This window comes from Manduca sexta, chromosome 6, assembly GCF_014839805.1.
Source record: "Manduca sexta isolate Smith_Timp_Sample1 chromosome 6, JHU_Msex_v1.0, whole genome shotgun sequence".
NCBI classification, from domain to species: domain Eukaryota; kingdom Metazoa; phylum Arthropoda; class Insecta; order Lepidoptera; family Sphingidae; genus Manduca; species Manduca sexta.
This window is the reverse complement of record NC_051120.1, coordinates 4280671-4307486: the sequence shown is the minus strand read 5'-3', so window position 1 is coordinate 4307486 and position 26816 is coordinate 4280671. Positions and strand designations below refer to the sequence as shown.

Here is a 26816-nt window from a genome sequence, read left to right as displayed (position 1 = left end):
CGTAAGTTCAGCATTGCATATTATTTGTTCTCATGTATTTGTACTTGCTAGAAAGAGACACATATATTATTTAGCCGCGCCCACGATGGACTTGGAATATTCAACAAACAAAAAAAAACAGGAATTGTTTACGATATAAAATTGTAAAATTAGAACAAATTAATAATTCTGAATAAAAACAAGGTAAAACCTTTATAAATCACTACCTTGTAATAATTTTCTGTAGTCAGATATTATTTTGTAAAGGTCTTCATAAGTATATTCACAGAAAAACCGATTCAAAAACCGAAATAGGTGTGGCACGTAATTTTGCGACAATTCACCATAATATAATGTCTCAATTACAGGTTTAAACAGTGCCAAAACAATCTTTAAGTTGTAGAACACTAATATCAAAATGCCTGTGCTGGAATCTTGCTGGTCGCCATGCATTTGGTCGTCAGATACCAAGAGTGGGAGCAAGGCGGTTGCAGTCTACACTGCGGCTATGAGCATAGTGTTGATAACGTTCATAGCTTATCAGATGAGTGGTGGAGACTCTACGCAGCTCTGGAACCCGCTGTTTGAAGCTGATGTTAGAGGATGTAAGTTTTTTCACTACAACTGGCAATCTCGGTCTCGTACAGTGGTTCCTAACATTTTCTGTATTGTTACCCTTGTGATATGTGGAAAACTAATTTTACCCTGCCTCCAAAATATAAGTAAATACAAACATCTTTACATTAATGATAAATTGCACAACAGCCTTACAAATTTTAATATCAGCTGTGTTACTTTTGTTTTAGTTTTACGATCCTATCATAAGGTTCTTTGTTATCCCTGTAAAATTGCTGATTTACCCCCATGGGGGTAATTATCCCCAGGTTAGAAACCCAAGGTCTAGTGGCACAAGCTGTTGTTCTTGTACTGCATTTGATCCTTAGGTTGGGCTATACTTTATGTGGCATACACACTGAACCGATCGGTCCTTGATACACTTGTTATCTTTTTTTGAGACAGCAATACTGACAAGCTTGCACTGGTCCTTTCATGATGCCAACAAGATTGCACAATAGTGTTACCTTTTATCTAAATAATGTAACTTTAACATGGAAAGAATTTTACATCAGGATACCTGAAAGACTTATTATGTAACATATTTTTGTAAAACATAAATATTTGACTTTATTTGGAAGACAAGGACTTTCCAGAAGCAAATTTTTCTTGTTACTTGGCTGTGAAAATACAAAATATATGATGTTATTCGTTGAGAAGAACATTGTATAATAACCAGACCAGCCCCATATCACACTCTAAAGTATGTTTCAACATGATTTCTGTAACTATAGCTTATCAAAGTCGAAACATATTGTAATAGAATGCTTAGTGATCCCTGAGTTATAAAAGTTTTACCCTGAGAACCATTTGAACTTAAACAAAGCTTATAGATACTTTTATCTTAATATCACACTACATAGTAAAACTTATTTTTTTCATTCTTTTTAATGAATTTAGTTTCTGAATATGTTATCAAAAATTATTTTTAAAATGATTTTGTAATATCACCTTATAGAAGAAAGTAAAGTATTTTCACCTAGCATTAGAATGAACATTCTATTCACAATATTGTTATAGTGGTAAGCCAATGCTGTAACTATTAAATAAATAAGTAAACCGACTTAACATTGGCAGAACTGTAGGCTATATCTCGCACCTTATAATATTTCCATTGTATGTTCCAGCTCTCCAAGTATTTGGCATCATATTCATTGTCATCTTAATTGGGCTAATTGTGTCTTCAATATTTATGGTAAGCAAAAAGTTCAATAATATGATCAAATTATGAAAAGGAAGTTAGAAATTTTAAATACTATCGTCAAAATATTATTTAATTTAATTCAGCTGCTAATAACTTAATAAACAAGGGCTCCATAAAGATTCTAGTCTATGTTTCAAAGATTATAGTACGAGTACAGCTCATTTCTTTTGTCTATTTCCAGGTGATTGGTATTAACATATGGATGAGAGGCTTCATACTACCCTGGCTGTTTATAATGGGACTGATAATAGCCTTCCAGTTAGTGTTTGGATTGTGGCTGCTTGGTGGTTATTATATTTATGTAAGTATAAAGCTATAGACTATTATTACTATGTTTAGAGAAAAAGTTCTACCCATTTTAAAGCATATTATATCCACAGAGGAGCATTTAATTTCACATAATTAAAGGTCATATAGAGGTAAGCAAACTAATAAAATTTACGCATAATAAGTGATAAATTTAATAAATTAAATGATAAAATTTTGGCCACTGAATGACCACTAATACATTATCAGAGACATCCACCCGCAAAATGAGCGGAATACTTGATAGAGACTGCAGGAACTAACTGGATGCCGGCCGATTTTGAAAGATCTTGAAACCTTTAGGTAGGCCAATTCATGTGGTTCATAATGATAAATGCATTTTACAATTTACTCAATTTAATACAATTATTAATAGTTATTATAGAATTACTTATAGATTATAGAGTTATTACAATATACAATTAAATTTTTACATTGTGTTATTACAATGTGTCAAAAATCCATGAATAATTAATATTTCAACTGAAAATCTCAATATAACTTACAATTTTATTGTAAAATTTGTAGGTTACGGCAAATGTAGCTTGTGTATTATATTTCCAACTAAAAGTGTGTCAATTTGAAAAAAAAGTACATACTCAATTTAATCAAGAAATTACATAGCTTAAATAATGATTCTTTGTTGAAAAGTAGCCCAAGTTCTTAATTAAATTAATAAACTTTGAATTACCTAGAACGCATAGCCACAACCCATTTTATCCTAAGTGAATCAGCAGAATCTAAAGTAATGTATATGTGTAATGCTCGCAGTCAACAAATATTACCTTTAGCATAACAAAAGTCTAATAGTAATTACCGTTATGAATTTTGTCTCTGACAGTCAAAAACATGTTATTGTACATGAATCAAAAATGTTTGGTTGTACCATAATTAATTTTATTATCTTTAACATTTCAGTTGGATGCAACATTTGCTGCTCTCATAGATTTTCTCTGGCTGGCATATAATGTAAGTTAAAATACATATTATTACAATTGTGATCATAATTCTAGAAGTAATTCCGTTGTCATAAATTCTAAAAGTAATCATGCCATAATCAGAATCGTTTTGAATACCAATGGTTGCTTGCAAATACAAAATACATTTATACGTGTGAAGTTTGATGCAGACACATGCTTCATTGTCACTACTTACTGATTTTTTTATCATTGGATTGGAGAGGAGCATATCTCTCGCTTGATACTAAGCAATTTGACCGCTTATAAACAGTAGCAATACACTGATTTCGAATCATAAAATACTTGTGTAGAGTACGATGGTATTTTACTGTGCTCCACCAAGAGACATAAGATTTTTAACCCGAATATCGCTGGCTACATTGCCCTTCAAACCGTAACACAACAGTGGGTACACCACTGCTAGGTGTTTGGCATATGAATGAAAGTGCCACTGACTAAAATACACATGTCATTATCCCTGGATGTGTAGGCAGAGGTGTGATCAAAACATCCACTTTTCGCCAAGCGTGTTCCGTTCCATGATGTGATAGGGGGCGAGCCTGTGTCCACGTCAAATTCCTTACTCCGGCTTGATACGGAGCAGAAACACTTGGGTGTTATTGGTAAAGTGATATTGGTATCACTTTGTCTGACCTGGATTGATCTGACTCGATCGAATGGTTTATCTTAGGTGAATATGGCGTAGTCAATTCTCTGTTATTTATTTTGGACATACATACAACATCCTAATAGTTGATATCTCATCCTCTCCCAGTGACCGGTTTCAGCCGAGGTTCTTAACCTGTTAGTGGGTTGCCCTCAGCATGTTCGCTTAATTCAAAGGGTTGCGAGTGCCTAAAGCTCCCACCCAAAAGTCCGATGTGTTTGTATAAGCCGACCCTCGTCAGGCTAAAGTAAGGTAAAAAATATATATAAATCTGTTTAATTAATATTATATATTTATTTTTCAGGTGTACTGCTGGTTGTGTGTGTTTTCTCAGTACCAAATAATACTGGAGATGCAGTCGCCAAACATCGAGATATTAGTAGAGTATTAATTGTTTTATCTTTAGTGTTATTGACTGACTTACAGTGTATTTTTTTATTCTTTGAAGACTTTAACACTTTATAAGTAATGCTAGTGCTAAATGAATATAGAATTCAATTCACCCGGTAATCCAATAGTGTATTTCCCTTTAAAACTTTAAAAATAGGATCTTATTTTTGTTTTTAAAGCATTTAATTTAAAGGAGCTTATTCAATGATATTTAAAAACTATAGAATTCATATCTCAAATATTGCTACATGCTGGAGTGTGCGCGAAGTGGGGATATTGCCCCATCTCTTTCTTTCACAGGCGTCGTGATCCCCGATGACGTCACGTGCAATTATTTCGACCTTTTTCCGTTTTAGACACTGACCTCTATTACCTAATTTTAATGGCTTATAACTTGTGGGTTTTTTTTTACCAGATTTTAATTTTTTGTTCCGTTTAAAAAATTATACCTCATACATATTTTATAAAAGCAATAAATCAAAATAAGGCAAATACACTATTGAAATGTTTTCATACACTGTATAATTATTGGCTTTTTTTATAAAATAGTTTTAAATAATTCATCCTTTTCACACGACATGTGAATCGTGTGAAAAGGATGAATTATTTGAAACCATGTTGGGTATGGCTTATTTATAATTTTATAATATCATTCGAATTATTGTGTTAAGTCCAAAGCAACTAAAATGTCCACAAATAGATATACATATATGTCAATTATGTTATAATGTATCTATAAATATTGTAGTTATTACTTTTAAATAGATTAACAAATTTTATTAACATCAATGAATTTTCTCAAATGTGTTCGAATATTATTCCATATATTTTGTAGTTTAATATTTTTGAAATTACAATAGATTATTTTTAGTTTAAGCAACTTTTTTATGTGTTGGGGTCACTAGATAATGTCCATGTAATTTGCACCAATAGGGGAAATTTTTTTTTATGAAATCGATTCTCGATAATCGATTATATTTTATAGTTTAATATGTTTGGAATTACAATAGATAACGTCATATTATCATTAGTTTAAGCAGCTTTTTGATATGTTGGATCACTAGATAATGTTTGAAGTGATTTGCACCAATAGCAAAGTAAAAATTCTTTGAAATCAATTATCGATAATCGATTATTCTTTGTGTACACTGCCGAGTATTGTATTGTTGTTTAATGTCGTGATTTATTGTTTTTAACACAATTTAGTGTAAGAGTAGATAAATCAATATTTGTATTGTATATTAAGAGTATATTGATGAACTGACATTTTGACAAGTGCCTGATAGAATTATGATTGTAATTTTAATATCTATTTCATATTATATTTATATTGTAGTCAGTGTAACTACTCGACATACTAAGACTTAACATCTCATATATCTGGATGCTGAGTGCAGTGGAATAACAAACAATACTATGTAATTCAAGGTGTTCGATGGTGTTTCTATTGTTTATGCGCGGTCGTATGGCTTACCATCAGGCGAACGACAAGCTCGTCTCGTGATTCAAAGCAATAAATATATACATATTGATGATGCAATAATCCGCCCATAACATTTATTTATTATATAGTAAAACAGGCATTTAGTAAAAAATCTGTTCTGGATTTCTTAATAAAAATATTGATTGGTAAAAACGAAGCCCCTTAGATATAAGAATAATGACTTAATTATCCGTCCATTTTTGACTCATTTGTAATATACGTTTGAATCTCAAAAATATTTTTTTTTTACAATGTATTGAATTGGCGATGATCGCGACATCTGTCGTAAAAATTGTAGTCTGTATGAAATGTGTTGTGTGTAAACTAGATGGCGTTGTTTTAATTTTATAAGACTTCTTATACTCTAACAGATGTGTTAACTGAATTTCGCAATAAAATAGTTATGATATCAAAAGGTACTATTATTCTTATACTCTTTTTCCCTAATTTGATGTATTTTACCAGTATCGAAATAGGTCGGTTGTGTCCATCTTGTGTCGGTTTTTATATTATCAAAAGGAAAATTCAATTTATTTAGACACAATGTTTGACAAAGGCTTTCCTTTGTATTTCCGATAAATGTATAAGAAAGTAGGGTACGTTTTCGATGCTTACAAAAAACTCTGGTAAACTGGTTCCTGAGTGTGAAGTTTTGTTTGGTAAATATATATTTTTGTTCTTATACGATAAGATTTTTGTTTTTTTACTATCAATATTTTCCATGACCACATTTCAAAAATATATTTTACCTTATTACCACAAATATAATAGATACGATCTTACACGACCTAAGGGTTATTTTTATTGACAATTTAATTTTAAATTGTTCCTTTAATTGTGCTTGACCCGTCCAATAAAACACATATGAAAATTCTTAATTAATTTATTCGGAGAAATAAACGTTTCCCTTTTTTGTTCATGATTTAAAATAAAAAATACATCCGAGTGGAAGAATTTTAAAGGAAAAATATAATCAACAGATAATCGCGTTACAAGCCTATCCCGATCTTTATAATTACAAATTTATTACAATTTTAATGTATAATTACCTTAAATTACGACACATTAACGAAGCATTACAAAATGAAATCCGAACCTTCCACGTGTATTGCACAGTTAAAAGTAGCATAAATATTACCAATTTAATTAATGTAATACCATCTAATTTCATTTATAAAAATTACAATTTTATCATATTTATATAAAACATTTGGCTTGAATGAACTAAAGTGGAATGTTTGAGTATTTCGACTACAAATAAATATTTTGTCATGAATTGTAGTGTAAAATCAGACTTCTAGTATTTCATTTTAAAAAATTATTCGACAATATTGTTTATCGATATCGATAGTTAACGGCACATTTATTCGATTTATCACTTACGTATCGACAATTGGAATGCATAATTTTATAAATATTTGTCATAAAATTTATATCGTTGGCACTGTATAGAGAAAAGTAGGCTTTATTACTATGATGTCGATAAGACTAACAATATTTGGAATGTGGGAGTATCGATATATCTATAAAAACAAGCTCAATACGAACAATGTATCGATATGACAGTAAACGTAGTCTATTGCTCGATAAATTAAAATTATCGACTTTAAAAGCTATCCTAATACGATAACTTACTTGTATTTACATTGAAATCTTATTTCGAACAATAAAAATATTATACAATACTTAATCTAAAATGTACAGTTAAAATGTATCACTAATGCTAAGTACAGTCGTCGTAATTATTATACAATAATTTACAAAGAAGCTTAAGTTATAAATGATATGCAAGAAGCCATGATCACCCACGGTTGCTCATCACGTCACTGGAGTCGACCAAGCGTCGGTTTAATAATAGACCCTCGAACATTGATTTTCAGGCATTCTATAGAGTTTAAACAAGTCTTTTTCTACGATTAATTCACATGAGATCAGGGTAGCTTATTCCGTCTACGCGGGTATATCCGTCTACATGGGTATATCCGACTTTTTGCAAGTACGGGTGCTCTAATCAAAGGACAACATTGATAGTAAGTATAGGTAATTAGGGGTTTTTTTACTCTTACCCGTACGGCTATCGAAGCGGTCGTTGGGAAAGAACGCCCGTAATTGCAAAGACGGATTCGCCCCTATAGGCGGAATAGGGCCCCCTAACCATCACTCTGATTCCCACACGTTTTTCTCCAAAAGACGATTTGGTTTAATTTTCGGAGATGATTATACAAGTTCATCTCACAATATTAAAACCGGTCATATCGACTTTACACGCTGGCTCACTATTACAAGGTTTGATATTATATTTCTTTTGCATAAATTCATTATTAAATATATAATTCTGTCTTTTTCAATTAAAATATCGATAACCAGAAAGATAATTAAGGGAATGAATTATTGGCTTTTCTAATTTTTACCAACATGACAATTTTAGATCTCATTCTTCCAACATCAATAACAAACATAGGTTCTTGTAATAATGAGCGAGCTATGTCATTAAATAAACATTAAATGCAAAATGAAAATCTTTTTGGCACATTGACTTAAGTTACCGTCAAAATAAAGTAGCCATTCTGAGTATTCAATTGTCTTAACCGTATACGATTTCCAATAAAATTCTTATATTTACAACCTTGAGCTGAAGTCATGATCGAGTCTCAAATGTAACAAAAAAAAACTTAACAACAAATAACCGAAACAGTTACAAAAGTATCGCAAGCTATGAACCTGCTGAGTACCAGTTTGTGTTTGGCGGAGCTGACTTCTCGACTGGTTGGTGCGAGTGAGACGCATGAGCCGAATGCGCCTGAGGGTGATAGAGATGGAACGATGATGGAGGATGGAAGAATTGAGACTGGTCTAACGGAGAAGCATAGTCCAAAGCCCCTGGCACAGCTGAATACGCTTGTGGCTTCAAAGGTAAAGGAGCCTCGCCAAGATACGAGTGCCTTAATGCTTCGGAATAAGCGCTGTTGTCGTACGGCAGAGCGTATTGCTGCTTGTCTCGTGGCGATACCGATCCGGGAGGGGTCATCGCTGAGTGGTAATCAGCATAACCCCCATAAGCAAGCGAACCTATGTCAGTGCTTTTATGACCAAGTTGTTCACTATAGCCAGACCCCTCACTGCCCGGTGGAGTCGGCAATGGACCTGATTGCCCATCGCTCGAATAATACCCACCAGTCCGTCCATCTCCTAAGAAATTGCTTCGAATAACGCTCTCCCGGTTTGCGTACAACTGCCTTAACAATGCTGATGCCGGCGTGGACGTGTGGTTCCCAGGTATTTGCCTGTTTAGGTGGTTTAGATGATGGTTCTGTGTCCCTATCCACTGGATTGTCGACTTCTGTTGTTGTTGTTTCAGTAACGCATCCGTCGAGAAGTCAGTTGGCCGGTGGGATATCTCCTTCCCGTCCATAGCTACCGCTGGTAGATGTTTAGACATGGCATTCTCCAAATCTCGCACTGACGTCGCATCATTCCCACCTTCGGGCATAGCGATATTCGTTTTATTCATGTCCCGTTCAGCAGGCGATATCGCCGCTCCGGGATTAGGCGTCGACTTTCGTCGATCCTCCTCCCTATCTTCGTCTTCGCAGTCAGTCGTGTGCTTTCGCTTCTTCAGTCTTCTCGCGGGCATTGGCGATGTCCTTTCTGGTGTCGTGTGGAGAGGTAAGGGTTGAGCGTCGTTTAGTCTAGTGAGATGCGTGACGTCAGATGTTGGTACTGGCGCGGATGACGCAGTATCTGTGTTCGACGGTGGTTCTGTTCGTTCGGTTGGATGTCGTGGCGGTGGTGGAGGGGCTCCGGAGTTGTCGGTGTCTGGTGGACCGTTTTCGGGGTCTCCCGTCGTTTCTTCCCGTTTGACTCCTTGTACGCTCTCTTCTAGCTGGCAGCAGTCCATCACCGTGTTTGGATACTCTCGACCACTGAAATGATAATTTGTTGTTTGAAATTACAAAAATAAGTGTTCAGTTTCTAAAATTATTGTTGAGCAAACCTAGTAGTTATTTAATTTTGGATAAATATTTTATTTAATTTTGTTATTTACGAGAACTACTTAGTCTGGCCATAAATACTGTTACACTTAATTATAAAAAAATATTACATTTGAATTTCGAATCTGTCATTTTTATACGATTGTTCATTGTGTTTTCTCATTTTGGCGCCAATACATTGTAAAATATTTTTGCGATATTAAAATGGTGTGGGGTGATAAAGAGAACCGAATCGCTGTGATAGCATTACACAAAGTAGGTATGGAGCCAAATGCAATTTTTAAAACTCTCCATACACTTGGTATTAGTAAAATGTTTGTGTACCGGGCTATTAATAGGTACAATGAGACCTCCTCTGTTTGTGACAGACAAAGATCTGGCCGTCCACGTAGTGTTCGTACGAAAAAGGTGGTCAAAGCAGTAAGGGAAAGAATTCGAAGAAATCCTGTCCGAAAGCAAAAGATTTTATCTCGGGAAATGAAGATAGCACCTAGAACCATGTCGCGTATTTTAAAAGATGACTTAGGACTTGCAGCCTATAAGAGACGCACTGGCCATTTCTTAACTGATAATTTAAAGAAGAATAGGGTGGTAAAATCGAAACAACTACTGAAGCGGTACGCAAAGGGAGGTCACAGAAAAATTTTGTTTACGGATGAGAAAATTTTTACAATTGAGCAACATTTTAACAAACAAAATGACCGTATTTATGCTCAAAGCTCTAAGGAAGCTTCCCAATTAGTCGACAGAGTGCAACGTGGACATTATCCGACTTCAGTGATGGTTTGGTGGGGTGTTAGCTATGAAGGAGTGACTGAGCCATATTTTTGTGAAAAAGGTATCAAAACATCGGCACAAGTGTATCAAGATACCATTCTTGAGAAGGTAGTTAAGCCCCTTAACATCACCATGTTCAATAACCAAGTATGGTCCTTCCAGCAAGACTCGGCGCCGGGTCATAAAGCTCGGTCCACGCAGTCTTGGTTGGAATCGAACGTTTCGGACTTCATCAGAGCTGAAGACTGGCCGTCGTCTAGTCCCGATCTTAATCCGCTGGATTATGATTTGTGGTCAGTTTTAGAGAGTACAGCTTGCTCTAAACGCCATGATAATTTGGAGTCCCTAAAACAATCTATACGATTGGCAGTGAAGAATTTTCCCATGGAAAGAGTGCGTGCTTCTATTGATAACTGGCCTCATCGTTTAAAGGACTGTATTGCAGCCAATGGAGACCACTTCGAATAAGCTTTTTATATTTTTAATTGTTTTATATTTATGTATTAAACTGACACACTGTAAAAGTAATAAATGTTATTTGCAGTTAACAATTTTCTTTTTTCTTTATTACAATATTTATGGCAAGACTAGGTAAGTACTAAATAAAATTACGAAACACTTTTTTTCTTAAATAATTATTTCATGACGAACAAGAACATTTTTGTTTTATTGGAGATTTAATAAATCCTTCCGCTTACTCTGAAATCCATATTCCACCTATGACAAAATACTGATAAATCAAATATAATGTTCTATTTACCTGATAACATAGTTGACGCATATGATGTTCTGTTCCTCTGCGTTCTTGGAGGAGCAGACGACAGTGGCGCACGTCTGCATCCAGGTGTAGCCTCCTAATTTATTCATTATCCTGTAGTAGTGCGTCAAAACTTGACCTTTGTTCATTACTGAAACAACGACATAATATGTGATTAAAAAAACAATAAACGATATTCTAAATATTGGAAATGTTTTTGTGACTTGAAATAATATTTTGCTTGTTAAGAAATCGAAATGATATTACAGAAGGCATTTTCTACAAGGAAAATGCTATTAAATCTGGTACTTATCGAAATATTTAGTATTACTATGACTTTTTCTATACTATGAGAAGTTAAGTTTATGAACTCATTATTTATTACTACTGACATTCACCTGGCTGTAAACAGTAGAGGTTAAGTTTATGGATTCATTTTTAGCACATTCAGAACACGAGCAAGTAGCGTCCATTCAAGTTTATCATCAAAATTCGCTTTATATTTGTGATCACAAAAATCGAGTAGAAAGCATAAGTGTTCTACCGCGAATATTTTTTGCTCTCGCTTTTTTCTTGCCTCAATTTTGTTACATTACGGTACATTCTATATTTTTATGAACGTTATTGAAGTTAATACCGCCTTTCAGTGTGTTTATTGCCGTTGATTTCACAAGTTAACGCCACGAAAATAGACTTGAATTAGTTCCTCGAACTCCAATTTTGTTAATAATTGTCATTATGCTTTGACGGTGAGACTATTATTAACTTTATTCTTAACATGTCAGTTGTCATGTCATGCTCCATTGGACCGTTTTTACAGAAGTTTCGGTAAAAAATATCGGGGCTAATAATGGTTTTGTGTCTGATAGGGCCTGCACTAATAACCGACTTAAACGACTTTTATTTACTTAGAAAATGATAATTACTAATGATTTCGAAGTCTTGTTGTCATCTAAGAACAAATTATTCTTGGAATATAAATTTATATTTAATATACAAATCTATTTGTTCCAAACATAGGTATATAATTAAGTATATGCCGTTTCAAAAAAGTTCAAAAAAGCGGCGATAGCCTAGTTGGGTGTGGAACGGACTGCCAAGACGAATGTCCACAGGTTCAAATCCCAAGGGCACACACCTCTGACTTTTCTAAAATCATGTGTGTATTCTTTGTGAATTTATCGTTCGCTTTAACGGTGAAGGAAAACATCGTGAGGAAACCTGCACATCTGAGAAGTTCTCTATGGGAATTTCGAAGGTGTGTGAAGTCTACCAATCCGCACTAGGCCAGCGTGGTGGACTAAGGCCTAATCCCTCTCAGTAGTAGAGGAGGCCCGTGCTCAGCAGTGGGCAAGTATATAATACAGGGCTGATATTATTATTATTATATGCCGTTTGATCGTTAAATCGCAAAGTCGTTGGCATTAACTCATAAGACGTCTAGTTACACTAACCTTAATCCATTAGACGGATGATGAGGAGTATTAAACATTTTTTTTTTATTTTATCTGTGTGACGTGTATGTATTTCGTTCGCAATTGGTGAAACTATAGATGATAGATTCAAGTGATCCCTCAACAACTACTCATCAGCAATTTATGCAACTTACTTATTGCAACAATTGCTTAAATAAGTAGGATTATACATTTAAATACACAAACAAAGTGAAGGGAGAAGACACACCCATTGTCTCCGCCTCCAATACAAATAAGAAATCAAGTATACAAAAGTTTGCAATCGGACTCATGCCAAACAGATCCAGGTGTATGTGGAAATCAGATGGTTCATGAACAAAACATGAGATTACTGAATATTTTCAACACAATTCTTTGGTCAACAATGAAGCTATTGTGTGTTTTTGCTAGTCGAGTTAGGTTAAACTAGCGTCGGCAAGATTAAAAACACAACAACATACATCAAAGGTCAAACAATTAATTTAGACATTGTAGGACATTAGTAAAAGTAGATGTGGTTTCTATGTAGATAGTTCTTGGATGCACTTTTGATAATATTTTACATGCAACGGGAGCTCGGAATGGACAAAATGATAATTCATGACAAATGACGATTCCATCTATGTGCACCATAAATCTTGACCTAATACTATTTCGACGCCCAGAGTCTTACTAAGTGTTACTCAACAATAAAGCTTAGCTTTAGCTGAACTGGGACGATTTTCCATATGATCAGCGGTTGGTATTAGACGCCAATGAGATACTAAACAAATCAAGTCTAAGAATTATTTTACACTACATCATCGTAACTGCAACTTTATTACAATTCTATTGAACCAAAAAACGATATTCTATTTGTCATCTGTAACACAATGACTAGGTATTTTCGAATACTAGAAATTAATCTAATATCAATTAGTAACCTAATTTCGAGCTGAAATGAATCCATTGCTGTAATGAAATGTAAATTAATTAAATCTTGAAAGTAATAAAGAATTTATCTCGAGGCTACATGCAATCATTTTGCAACATGATTACGTAAAACGAGCTGTTAACTTTCTGGAGTACAACAGACTAATGATACAGAGGACTCAAATTCAACAGATGTGTAATTTCCGAGGTCATCGTTGCTTAAGACAAATACCCTTATCCTTAATCTTAAATATGATAAATTTGTTATGTACAAAAATGTGTTCTTTGTAGTAGTAATAGGCTACAATATTCTAGTGTAGGCATCAAAAATACTGGGGGAAATATGGGCCAAACCAGTATACGTCTGGAGATCAACTTAATAATTATTGAATCATGCGAAACACCGCAATAAATCTGAATATTTCGAGAATATGAAGTCGATAATCTTGTCATTACATTTAAGAAACTTCAAGAATCATAGAAGACACGTGTCCTATAATGACTATTAATATAGCTGGTAATAATTCAGATTAAGTCACTACCGACGTTCGCAAGAACAAAACATATGACTCGATCATTATATTCAATTGGTTGCGTACAAGACTTAAGGACACGTGTATTGTTGTACGTGAGTCATTAGAATCGTCGAGCTTTTTGGTTTTGTTTGTATATTGCATAGTATTAATTGTCGAATGTTGAGTTGGACCCAGGCCAGCTAGGGGCCTTTTGTTGTCTATAATCTAATGGCTTTATATTGTTTGGTTTTGATTATCCAAATCAGTTGCAAGTAACCTGTAGGTAGAACGATATTAGTGAGTTGATATGTTATACAAAATGTCACCTTTAAAAACAAAATTAAAACGTTGCCCATAATAATATTTTAATTTCCTATGTTTACACGAATGTTAGACTTAGAATTTTATTTCTGTTGTTTATATTAGTATTTTCTCCCGACGTTTCGAAGACTTTGCAGCCTTCATGGTCACAAGTCGTGTTGGTCGTTTACAAGTCATAGTTACAATATCCACCTACATTTTACAATTCTACAAATTTAAATTTTTTAGCTATTGATCTATACAAAATGAGCTCACAGTGTCTGGCAGCCGGTGTCTTGGGTTCCAATTTAATCCGGTCTCTAGGTTTTTATAATTCGACGTATCTCAGAGGTTAATCCGATATCATATAGGTAGCTGTTGTACCGATGGTAGGGAATTATGATTTTAATAAATTAGATACTGACCTATCCCAAAATTTATTTTAGTAGATACTCAAATGTTATGACCGCTGATTTGGAAATGCGAAGCAGAAATTTTAAAATGTTATCTCCCGATCGAAAAAAAATATATCCCCACCCCCATAGCCACTCCTTTGATTAATATAGATCAGTCCAGCCTATGTATTGTAAGTATTATTGAAGCATATATAGATTATAATTTATAGTCTGCCATGCAGTCGTAATGCGGGTTGGCAGATGCATACTCATTGTTATAACTGCTTTAATATATTAGTTCTTTACATTTGTGGGGTCTATCAAGAGTTGGTATTACAAAAAGTGTCCTAAAAAGTATCTTAAGTATTTACGTTCTTATAACGGATTGCGATGTTGTCCTGAATACGAAATTAAGATTGTTGAAAACACAAGAAACTAGCAAAGGTAAATACGATGGTGTCATCTTGAATTTATTTGCTAAACCTTTAATTCAAATTATTTTGGCTTCCAACTTCATCAGATCTGCCAACTCAAATAAGCATTGGTTTAGAAATGGACAGATAGCATTAAAGTGAATAAAACAATGGTTAGCAACAATGTTCCATCATTTCCATCTTACAGTGTAACCGTTTACGTTCCACCGGCGATTAAGCGATAAATCACAAAATTTATGACTCAGTCACCAAATGCCAACGTATCATTGTCGGAAGTCCCGAACATAATCATTGATTTTTATTATCGTATGCACAAATTTGAATATTATAATCGTCGGTGCCGTCAACAATTCCATCAGGTAAGCCAACCGCGTGTTCGATCGTAACCAAATTACCCGCTTTCTAACAAACACCCGGACTTTTATGATAATTTGAACAATTGGTATTCACCAACGTATACGGCCACATTTGACCGCCATCTACATAGATGTACATTTTAAATTCAAATTGATGTTCTCGTAAAGCTATCAAATGGTAAGGTGCTAGCGTGGTATGACGCTAACTTCGTCCGTGATTGGCATGTTGATGGCGGCCATCTTGTCCATTTGATTGGTCAAGAATGTTACGTCAGGATTATGAGTCCTTCCATTCATGCGACCTTTTGGTTCGGATTTGTTCGTTCGACAATGGATTAGTTGAGGTGACAAAATCGGACGACGAAGGTCGTCATTCGATTGGTTGATGATTTTTCCTTATATCCTGTTCGGTTATGAAGACAATAAATCGTTTAAAGCTTGAAAATATAGTAGATTAATCATTTGTAAGGAATTTCAATCTTAAAGAAAACCATTACGTACGCATTCAAAATGCAGTTGCTTTGTGGATTGATTAAGGAATTAGGTACTCAAGCTCTGATTCCTTAGAATGATATCCACTGACCCCCTCCATTGAATAGAATAACTGAAAGTAACTCAAGTAACTGCAAAGTTAAAATTTAAGTAGCAACTAAATTTACATTTACCGCAAATGGACATGATAAGCGAAGAAAACACCGATGCCGTCACACAATCTGTCAAAAACAAAGATCACAAAGCCCGTAGCGATCTCGAAGGACATCAAACCATGACATTTCCCACGTCTATGTGCGGAGAAAGGAAACAAAAATGACTGTATAAAAATTATTATTCAAATCACAAACATCGTAGAGACGGGCCGGCGCATGGCGTTAGGCCTAAATTGTATTTCACTGACGGATGTGTACAAATATAATACGCGTACATATTATATGAATATTTTGAATATGCCAGGAATATGAAACGTGCCCGCCCAAATTGTAACCGCAAAATATTACATTTTTGATGTTATCATTCTCCTGTCACTGCAATAAGCTCTTTATGTTATGAAGATGTATTGCTTTTGGACACATTAATGTTAAACAAGCTATATATGCGTCTGTATGTCTTTTATTGTTATTTATATAGCAAGACACATGCATTGCAATAGGTGAAATATGTTCAATAACGACAAACAATTTACATTTAGACAACCACTTCATTTTCCTAAATAACCGACCCGCTTCTTTAGAAGAAAATCTTCACTTACACAAAAGCTTATTAATCAAATATACTATATAAGAAAAATAAAGAAATACAGGAAAATTAATTCGCCAAAACACATCTCTAAAACAAGAAAAGAACAACAAAAGACGAAATAAACAATACGCAAGTGATTGTGAAAGAAATTCCCACAAAAAAACACAAAACATCAGACTCATAAATTTTTCCTCGTAACGTATACGCCTTGAGCTGCCTGTCTACTTGACATGGATTTCTATAGGTAACACACTGAATACAAATCGATACTTACGACAGGAGGATTTCACCACGATACTGGGTCATGGGACGAGCAACGTTTATACACTCATTATGCACGAAGGATAATTAAAAAGACTCATCGATACACTGACATGAATATGATTTCATTAGAAATTAATTGAAAATACGGTGGAGGAAAATGATTGATCAAAATCGAGGCAATGATTTAAATGAAATACTACAGAGTGGAAGACACATTACGACAGAGATATAATATGATAACAAATATGATGTCAATAATAATATAAAAGGACTATTTGAATTAGAAAAAATAATAAGACAAGACGATTTTAAAATTATAACATCTCAATCATTTATAAGAAACTATTTACTAAAATGATTCAAAGATTTGCCGATATTGGAACACAAGTTTTGGATTGAGCACAATGCGAAATGCAAGGTAACACTAAGAAAGGAATCACTAAGATAAACAATATGAAATCTCATACTATATAAACTAGCATCTTTACTACCAACTAAAATGCAAGATTTACAAAACGCGAGTCTCCGACTGATTTGCAATTCCGGCCGCTCTTACCGTCCATGCGATGATCACTTAAGGTGCAAGTAGTCCAGTACGCTTGGACCAGAGCCAAGCGAAGCGAGCTGGCCTAATGGAGTTTTTAAATTCCAATTCTCACATGTATTAAGGTTGAAACAGATAAAAGTTAAGATAAAATGTTTTGGAAAGATTGAAGTTTTTGGTTCAGGTAGATCTGTGTGATTAACAAATAATGTAACTACTTTAAGGAAGATGACATCTTCAGATGCTCGTTATGAACTACATATACCTTTACTTATACTAGATATACCTTTTTGACTTGCTACAGATACTTTATCTATTAATTTTATATATCTATTTTTTAGTTTCATAATGTCTTTGCATTTGTCGTTAAAGTTAACAAGCCTTAAAATTAAAGTCAAATTTCCGTGGGAACATTAGTTGTTACTAGCCATCAAGATTGCCAGCTTCCATTTGAGACGATCGCTCTTAGATTGCAGATTTCTATACAACTAGCTACGACATTTTAGGATAAAACTTGAACGGAAGGTTTTTTCATTATGCTCTGTATGTTAGCTTTTGATTCTGACTCCGTCGTTGTTTAAGATATTCCTCTTAATAAAAGCAACCTTTACCACCCAGATAATAGCGCTTTATAATTGCACAAGAAATTTCAGAATCCGAACAGTACCAAACTCCAAAGTTTATAGCGTGCAAAAAACATAACCTTAAAATTTACGATATTAAAATAAGGAGATTTATAATAAAATTACGAGTGATTACTTACAATCTACGTGACATTTCCTAAGTTTGTTGGCATCTTCTCCGTGACACAGCGTGTATAGGTTCTTCCCCGTTAGTTCCTCCGCGGTGTATCCGAGGAGCTCTGACACCCGGCTGGTATAAAAAAATGGTTAATATACATCATTCTTTTAAATATTTTTTAGAGACTTTGAAATCCAGCTTTACTATCAGTTGTGTATGTCTTTATAAAATTTTGCTTCATTCGACAGACAGACGAGCTTACGGCCCACCTGATGGTAAGTGGTTACCGTCGCCCATGTACGTCAGCAATGCCAGGGGCAACTAAACCATTATATACCGTAAAAAATTAAAACCGCGTTTGAAGAACAAGTTTGAAAATACTAAAACAGATATTAACAAAATTTAAATACCTCGGCTCGCAGTGCGCTATCCTAAAATCGAAGTTGATCCTCGTCACGAACATGTCTGACTCCAGCCTGATCTCGTGGACTGAGGGCGGTGGTAGCGCTATGGCTAATGCTACCATGCCCAGGAGTACTGTTGGCGACTTCCGACTGTGTGAGAAGGAGTACTGTGGTCGTAACCTGCACAGCATCAGCACCACCTGGAAAGAAAGAGATGGATGTTAAAGTATGAAAGAAAACTGGGGATTTCAATGCCTGGGATTTGAAAATTATTTATGAATGAATTTGCTATATGAAATATTGATCCATATTTCGTTTAAATTTAATATTTTAGATATTGCTTAGGTAAGTTCAACAGCTTAAAAAAAATTATTACCATTACATTATAATGATATAATTTATTTACATAATATTTGTATTAAATATTCAAATACATGCATGTCTACATAATATTCAGTTTCTACCTGAAACACATTTTATTACCTCTTCATTGGGCAATACAGCTACATTCAGAAAACTAATAAGACCATTCAGAATTCACTCAGCGTAGTCGTTACACACTAAACTGCTACATAAATATTAATTCTCACATTTATTTTACTCGCGATAATATCATATGGAGTAAGCTTACAGCCAAAAGAGTTACAACACTGAAAATAAGAATAAATTGGCTTGGATTTGATATATTTTCCATTTACTGAAACAGAAACCGTAATAAAGACTTAAATGAGTACCAAACAAAGTTCAAAATAAAATCAAACCAGAATCCAAACCACAAACTATAACAAAAACATAAAGAACCTCATCGAAACTTGCCAAATTTGAAACAAACAGTAAACAGAAGACGTGTCCCATAACAGTAATAAACTGGAATATAATAGAGAAACTGAAAAGCTTTTTGTCACGAACGACATTATGGAATCACGTACGAGAACTGATGCATATTACCTGGCAAAGTTTCGGAGTAAGGATTAACTAATTTACAATTTTACCAATAAAACCTTTGCTTCGGGCGTGTTGCCGCATTATGCCGAATAAACGGCCTGTATTAATTGCTTTATCGATATCAGAACTGTATGAGTCATTTAGATTGAGATAACAGGAGTTATGGTATAAATTTCTGTTCCAATAGTAGGAACAGAAGATGAAACTAATTGTAAGACTTAAGTATTTGACTTGAAAGAGACAGTGGTGAATAATGATGCGAATGTTTTAAATAAGAATTACTAAGAGAGATTTAAAATTGTAAATCTAACGAATCAGAATTGAACTTATAATACCGAACTTACTAAGTAGATATACGCTGTAGAGAAAAAAAGAATAAAACACCCTCAATGGCCCAAAAACCCCTTATCAAATAAAGATGAAATTTACACCCCTAGAAAACAATCCACAAGCAATTTTACTGTCTTTGTGCATTTCGCAAGTCGCTTGAGATATAATCGCGTTTTATGACCTAGCACCGAGTTAAGGCAAAAATTATGGGCAGTATAACCATGCCTGGGGGCACCCCAGCCCGCGCAATAATTCTAATAATATTCGCCATCTAAGAAAGATAAAGTGCTATGAATCCATTTGTAACAATAAATGATAATATAAACGTTTGTGGGATAAACGTTATTGTTTAGATCAATATTATTGCTGGAATTGAAAGAAATGTGATGCCCGTTTATATTATAATAGATAATCTCATCGTAAATAGATACGTAGGTACAGTTTTAATAGTAATTATGAAATCCACAATGTCAATAATTAGTAAACTATTGAGCAAAACTTATGTATCCAATCAGTCACTCTAGCGTCTAAACCAAATAAAATCTCTGGATCTATAACAATACATCTATTTATGTTTTCCACTTCATCATTAGATACCCACCCGCCAGTTACCACTCTCTCCGTACCTCGTCGGTTCACCCTCCTTGCTTCTTCCAACCTAGATCGAAAATGAAAATTCAGCGTGCATTTATTTCTCATTCTATAGCTAGATAAGAAACATGTCCACAAATTTCCATAGTCTTCTCTTAAGTTCAGCAATTTTTGGAGTGTTTACCACATTTAAGACAACTAATGTTAGCTTTTTTGCTTTTTAGTTAGTAAGTTAAATATTTTCAACAATTGGGGATATTGAAAATTTTGTAACTTCCAATTCATATAACTTTCCCATGATTTTTGAAACGTTTAACGGTAAATCATACGAAACAAAAATCTTCAAAATATTTGCATCTTTGCACACATTCTTTTCCGACTATCACATACAAATCAATAGCAAATTCGTATTTCCCAATACATTTTGTTATAAAATCTTCATCATCCCCAGTATCTATGACGTCTCCTTACCCTGTATCCTGATGATTTGAAATGGCAGCCTCGTTTGGTCAGTGTACTCTTCATTCTCACGCAGAATGCTCTGTCCATCCCTCGGTACAGCGCCCCGCTCGCCGCCAAACTCATTTGGGATGACACTGTTGGCAAAATGTAAGAATTACAACCACAAACACATATCACGCCTTCATCACCGAAGGGGAAGAAAGAGATATACCCAGGACACCCTGTTTTAGCCATATGTGTTCCATCCAATAATGAGATAGATTTAGAAGGTTAGCCTAACATTAAGGTGAAGAACCCTTTACCACTGCCTGACTCGGGCTTAGAAAACAGATTATTAAAATTATAATAGAAATTAATGAACTTTGATTAATCTTATATATTAAAATAAGTATCTAATTAATGGGCACATGTTATATTATATAGGAATTGTATAAAAATAAATATGTTTGCTTGTTTCAACATTGGGTCGTGTCTCATACTACTGCTTGAAATTTAGCAGCATAGTATTCTTTAGTGAAAAAAAACTGTAAGGCCAACACGTTGCTCGATGTGTGACCGAGTGTGATGGACGACGACACTTTGCTTTTCCTAATTATCAACTAACTTGATTTACAGGTACTTAAAAAGTATGACGCAGGTCATATTCTGCGTCATTTGGGAACATTGTCCTTTGTCAAAACATGTTAAGCGTCACGTGTACGGTGTACAATTATTGCCTAGTGCTACGTGACTATCTTTCCACTAATCTTACTAACAAGTATACTTTGCTATAACATACTAATATGCGTGGGAAGTATTGAAATAAAAATATCATAAAATGAAATTATTAGGCCTTTAACATTTATATTTTAAATCAAACGGCACGTGTTCTTAGACCGCAAAACATAAAGTTGTTAGTTATATATTCGAAATAAATTTGTTAGTTGTATATACAAATATACTTATTCGGATCATAAGAAGCGATGAATTGTATTTTATACTAGTTTTTTTATTCATTTATTACAGTATATATAAACACATAATTTGAAATTAGCTTTATTAATTACGCAAATGACTAACATATAGGACGAATTCTAGACTTTTCTATAATACTTTTTGTTAAATTTTCTACTATTTACATTCCGATGAATTTCAAACACATCAAAATAAATAAAAACCACATCAAAATATTTCCAAATCATCCCAAACATCTACAGAATCAATTTTCTACACGTACACCATTAATTTCGACACAATGAATGAGATTTAACAGACAAACAAGAGAAACGTCCCAGGGTTGATTGATTGGTCCACTGGATAAATAATTAAAAGCCTTAGCTCCGTGAGGCTGGGCCCGTTCCATCGACATCACGGCTTAATTGATTTCAACCACCTCAATTTTGGAAATCAATTTGGCTGCGTTTCTAAAAGTTTGGTTTTCTAGTTTGACTATTTCATCAGTCTTAAGGACTTTAGTTTTGTCATCTTAAGTTTGATGTTATGACTGAAGTCTATATTTTTTATACATTTACTATACGGTTTAATGTATGTTGTTCTTCAGAATTTGTGAATAGGTATTCTGTACCACTAAATTTACTAGAATTAAAATTGATGATTGCTCTGTACAAAATTTCCGTCTATCAAATACCACAAAATAGATATATACGTGCAAACTTTTGGAGACTTCAGGCGATATCAAAATGAACAATAGACGTTTAAAAATGTAAATGTCCTAATACCTATTATTCTGAGTCATTTCTAATACCATAATGATGACGAATCTATCGCTATGTCACGGAATGGGATGCATATTGACGATTTCATGTACTCATACAAATACTGCCTCAGCTCCACTGACAATACAAAGACTACAGTAATGACTGTTCTAAATTTAACCTATTAGACCACCATCACCACTTGATTTATGAGTCTATTTTAGCAACAAATATTTCTATTATATTTAGCAAAAAAAATTACCAAAAACATTCGCACCCATAATAGCCACTATCAAAATAATTTCCGAGAAGTTTTTTCTAAATCTAATTTCAGCCTAAACCAGTCTACGCTTCTAATAGAGTTATTTATTTTACCACTAACATTGCGAATAAAAAAGTTATTTAAACGACCGCTATCCTGGACGTCTCAATTACTTTCACAATTGCATCAGCCATTTTAATCTTTGGCAATAGCAGCACTATGTCCATTATTGGCGACAATACTCAATGTCAATTTGAATCGACTCTTTGTACCAAACACGTAACGAGATTGACTCAGTACTAAGCTATTCAAACAACCTTGGCGTGTTTTTTATTGTATTTGAATAGGTGACATTAGGTATTTCTATGGTCATTAGGGATCTACTCTGTCATTTTAGGTATCAGAATTTGAATTTTCATTTCCATTGTTATAACACTATACCAACATGGGAAATCCTCATGATTTCATATAACCTACACAAGTTGAATTTCTAAACAGCCAAAGTTTAGAACTTTAAGAGAAGATGCTTAGATTCATGTCTTTATTATTATAACAGTTGTATACTTACTGGTTAATTGCAAAGAAATTTATTTCACAATCTAAAGGAACTTCAGTGGAATACCCATTTTTTATAGACTCATGAATATCTAAACCGTCACAAAAAGCTACTGAACCAAACCTATTGATATGTAACGCGAACAAATAAGCTACTTATAGTCTATTTCAGTTTTTGCTATCAGCGCCTCCAGCTATTTGAATTTCATTAAACTTGAATTGAGCGCAATTGATTTATCGCGAATATGAGCGACTTTTTACAGTATCTACATTAGATTTCTAAGAGCAACGGTACCTCGATTTTGGAACCGCTGACACCTATCAATTTACTGACATCATCACACGAAATTTCAGCTCGGTAGTCAATGGTTAACGGGTGACAATGTGGCTAGTTCTCCACGGACCAATATTCTGTGGGTACATTTCACCACGCCCGTCAACACACAATGGGCAAGTGTCAGCCACCAAGATCCTGATTGATTTTTTACCGATAACGTTTTTAACATCTCATGAGAGTAAATTGAAATCGATTCTGGCCCTTTAACGCGTCTGGCTGTTTGAAAATCAAATTTCGAAAAAATCGAGCCGGTTTCATGGCAAATAAAGATTTTTTTTGTTGACCGTTACACCAGCCAGTCAGTAGGACAATTAGTTTCTGCTACTTCTTAGTGTGATTAGTTTACACAAATGAATGATATAAAAAAGCAATAAAGCTCAGCAGTGCCCCGGCTCGTCTCGTCACAGTTCCTGAATCGAGTTCCGTGTGATTTCACAATTGGAATGCCAACTAACACGCAAAACAATCAAATGAAAATACACAAATTCAAATTGCGTATATTCAAACGACATTTTTTCTATGTCGCGACTTAAAGCCACAACAATAATAAAAACTCCGAATGCAGTCAAGCGGGGAACAACCGTTTGACAATAAAAATTATTATACGAATGAATTTTTTGCTTATTTCCACGTTTAATTGAAGCGAGCGCCCATTTTGAAATTAAAGTTAGATGCACCGCGTACTTATTGCAGGGAAGTACTGCTGGGCGCCCGTCGAGTCGCGCTGAACTTTAAACAGTTCCCATAGAAATGAAATGAAATATTAATTTGTCGGACAAAGGTGCGTACTGACACCCCATTGACCATTTCATAAGCTCCCAACGCGCCGTGAAGAGCCGGTAATCTAATTTCAATTTGGTCCACAACTTATTATTGATCACACTGGGCGATTCGACATACCGAGTGAAATTTCTGGATCGGTATTGTCACTGATTGAAATAGGTGCAACGCCCTCAGAAATAAGTGAAGTTTAATTGAATTCTGAACGGGATTTTTTTTCAGATTTTTTCTTACGGCCCGTGAAGACGATTTGGTGAATTCCAACTTTTCTTTTGTTGCTTCTGGTGTGACACCTATTTGGAGGTAATGAGTAACGGTGTAGCAATGACGTCAGTACTGTTTTTAGATAATTTTTTGCTTGAGTTAAATGATGTTAAACGGTATCATCAATGTAAAGTAGAACAGAATGGAAGGTGACCAAGCCATTTGTAATAATAGAAATCGGCAGTGCAGTGTTCGATACACACAACAAATCACATTGTACCATAAGAGTAACATTATAAAGTGCAAAATTGCATCTACTTTGTGCAATATGATGTTTTCTTTATAAAAACGCAACCAATAATATCTTAGAAACGAATCGTGAAAAAACTTATAACTTAATATATATAAAATCATTTTATAATGACTGAAATAGAATCTGTCATGACTTGATGACAAAAAATGGGAGCGGAAGGAAAGCAATCTTTACTCGCCCGTCACTCACTCACTCCTTGATTTTCCTCATATTTTACAAATACAAAAACTTGTAACTTTGTAGATGTTCCATATATAAGATAATGTTTGAACTCTAATGACAATTGCTATTCAGAAGCTTATATTACGTCTGCTATGTCTATTATTTCTGCTGTCTACCCATATTCTAATATACGACTTCTTATCCTTATAGCTTAATAAAACTGTGCGTTCCCTGCAACTATGTCATTCATTCAACTGATTATGACACCAGTGATAATGTATTTTTAGTATTAACATAATCACTTGTACGTGATCACATAAGTGTCTCTGCAGAATTGAAATGTAGAATTGCATTTAAATCTATATAGTTTGTTCAAAAAGAGAACCGTCGTGGCCGAACAGTGAACTGGCTTGACTATTTTTACATAGCAACCCTTCCCCGCCATCTGGTAAATGTTAAACTGACAGTTTAACATTTACCGTATATCGTATTTTTTTTATTCAATAATTTTCCACACACAACATCACGCATTTTATCCCCAAAGGGGTATGCAGAGGCGCAACCATGGCACCCACTTTTCGTCAAGTGTGTTCCGTCCCATGATGTGATAGGGGGCGAGCCTATCGCCATATCGGGCACAAATTCCAGACTCCAGGCTGATACTGAGCAGAAAAACCCAAATATCACTTTGCCCGACCCGGGATTCGAACCCAGGACCTCAGAGCGCTGCCGTACCGCGCATGCAGTACAACTACGCCACCGAGGCAGTCAGTCATAATTTTCCGTGTTGTTTTTAATGATTCTTGTATAGAAACATGTCGAAACTAAGCGACAAAAGGTAATTAACGACAGTGGCGACCTCAAATCCCACGACAGTTCTCTTTCTGAACACACTATAGTAATGGATGAACCGGCCCAATCGGGTCAATTACTGTCCTACACAAAAAATATGTGAAGTAACCTCCATACGGTCAGTTAAATTGAAAAACCACTGAAATTTCTACCTAATTCAAATTAAAGAAAAGTCTTTAAGGTCAACAATATCTTATTATTCCTTTGGTACGATAATGGATGATGTTGATCTTTTCGTATCTTCTACACATGTTCCATCGTCTGCTATCAAATTTAACCCTCGTACGGCAGTCGGGTAATGAATAATACATATCTTTACCATCTGGATTGTTAGTCCCGTGCTGGCTTCCCTCTTCGCTTCCTGACGCGGGACTGTTTAGTCCAGCTCCGCCTCCTCGTCCTGCTAGCGAGAGACCCAGCTGCTCAGCGATTTCCGCATGGTCAGCCTGGTGTACGTAGTCGAATATACTACTTCCAGTCATTTCTACCTGGTGAAGAAAGATTTCTTTGTTATTTGGATATATTATATTTTTTTAAGGCAGACAAAGGCCTCCACTGCACCTGATTGTAAGAGGACTAGCTCAAATAGAGTATCGATTAAGGAGACATGATCAGCCCACCAGTATAACTTATGATTTAGCATTA

At 34.6% G+C, this 26816-nt stretch overlaps 2 protein-coding genes across 2 annotated transcripts in view; one reads left to right on the top strand and one right to left on the bottom strand.

Annotated features, from left to right (window-relative positions):
• Positions 1–6018, top strand: LOC115444453. The gene is made up of 6 exons (XM_030170234.2): positions 1–183; positions 348–584; positions 1722–1789; positions 1980–2099; positions 3023–3073; positions 4035–6018. Exons 2-6 carry the CDS (start codon positions 398–400, stop codon positions 4119–4121), a joined length of 513 nt encoding a protein of 170 aa, XP_030026094.1. The 5' UTR covers positions 1–183; positions 348–397; the 3' UTR covers positions 4122–6018.
• A 450-nt stretch (positions 6019–6468) lies between these two features.
• The window catches only part of LOC115444445 (protein trachealess), a 69353-nt gene continuing 49005 nt past the window's right edge, over positions 6469–26816 (bottom strand). The window contains exons 5-10 of the mRNA XM_030170224.2: positions 26491–26659; positions 21022–21146; positions 18691–18884; positions 18303–18412; positions 11133–11280; positions 6469–9526 (exon numbers count right to left, since the gene is read on the bottom strand). Coding sequence (XP_030026084.1) covers positions 8317–9526; positions 11133–11280; positions 18303–18412; positions 18691–18884; positions 21022–21146; positions 26491–26659 — 1956 coding nt within the window. The 3' untranslated portion in view covers positions 6469–8316. The remainder of the gene's footprint in view (positions 9527–11132; positions 11281–18302; positions 18413–18690; positions 18885–21021; positions 21147–26490; positions 26660–26816) is intronic.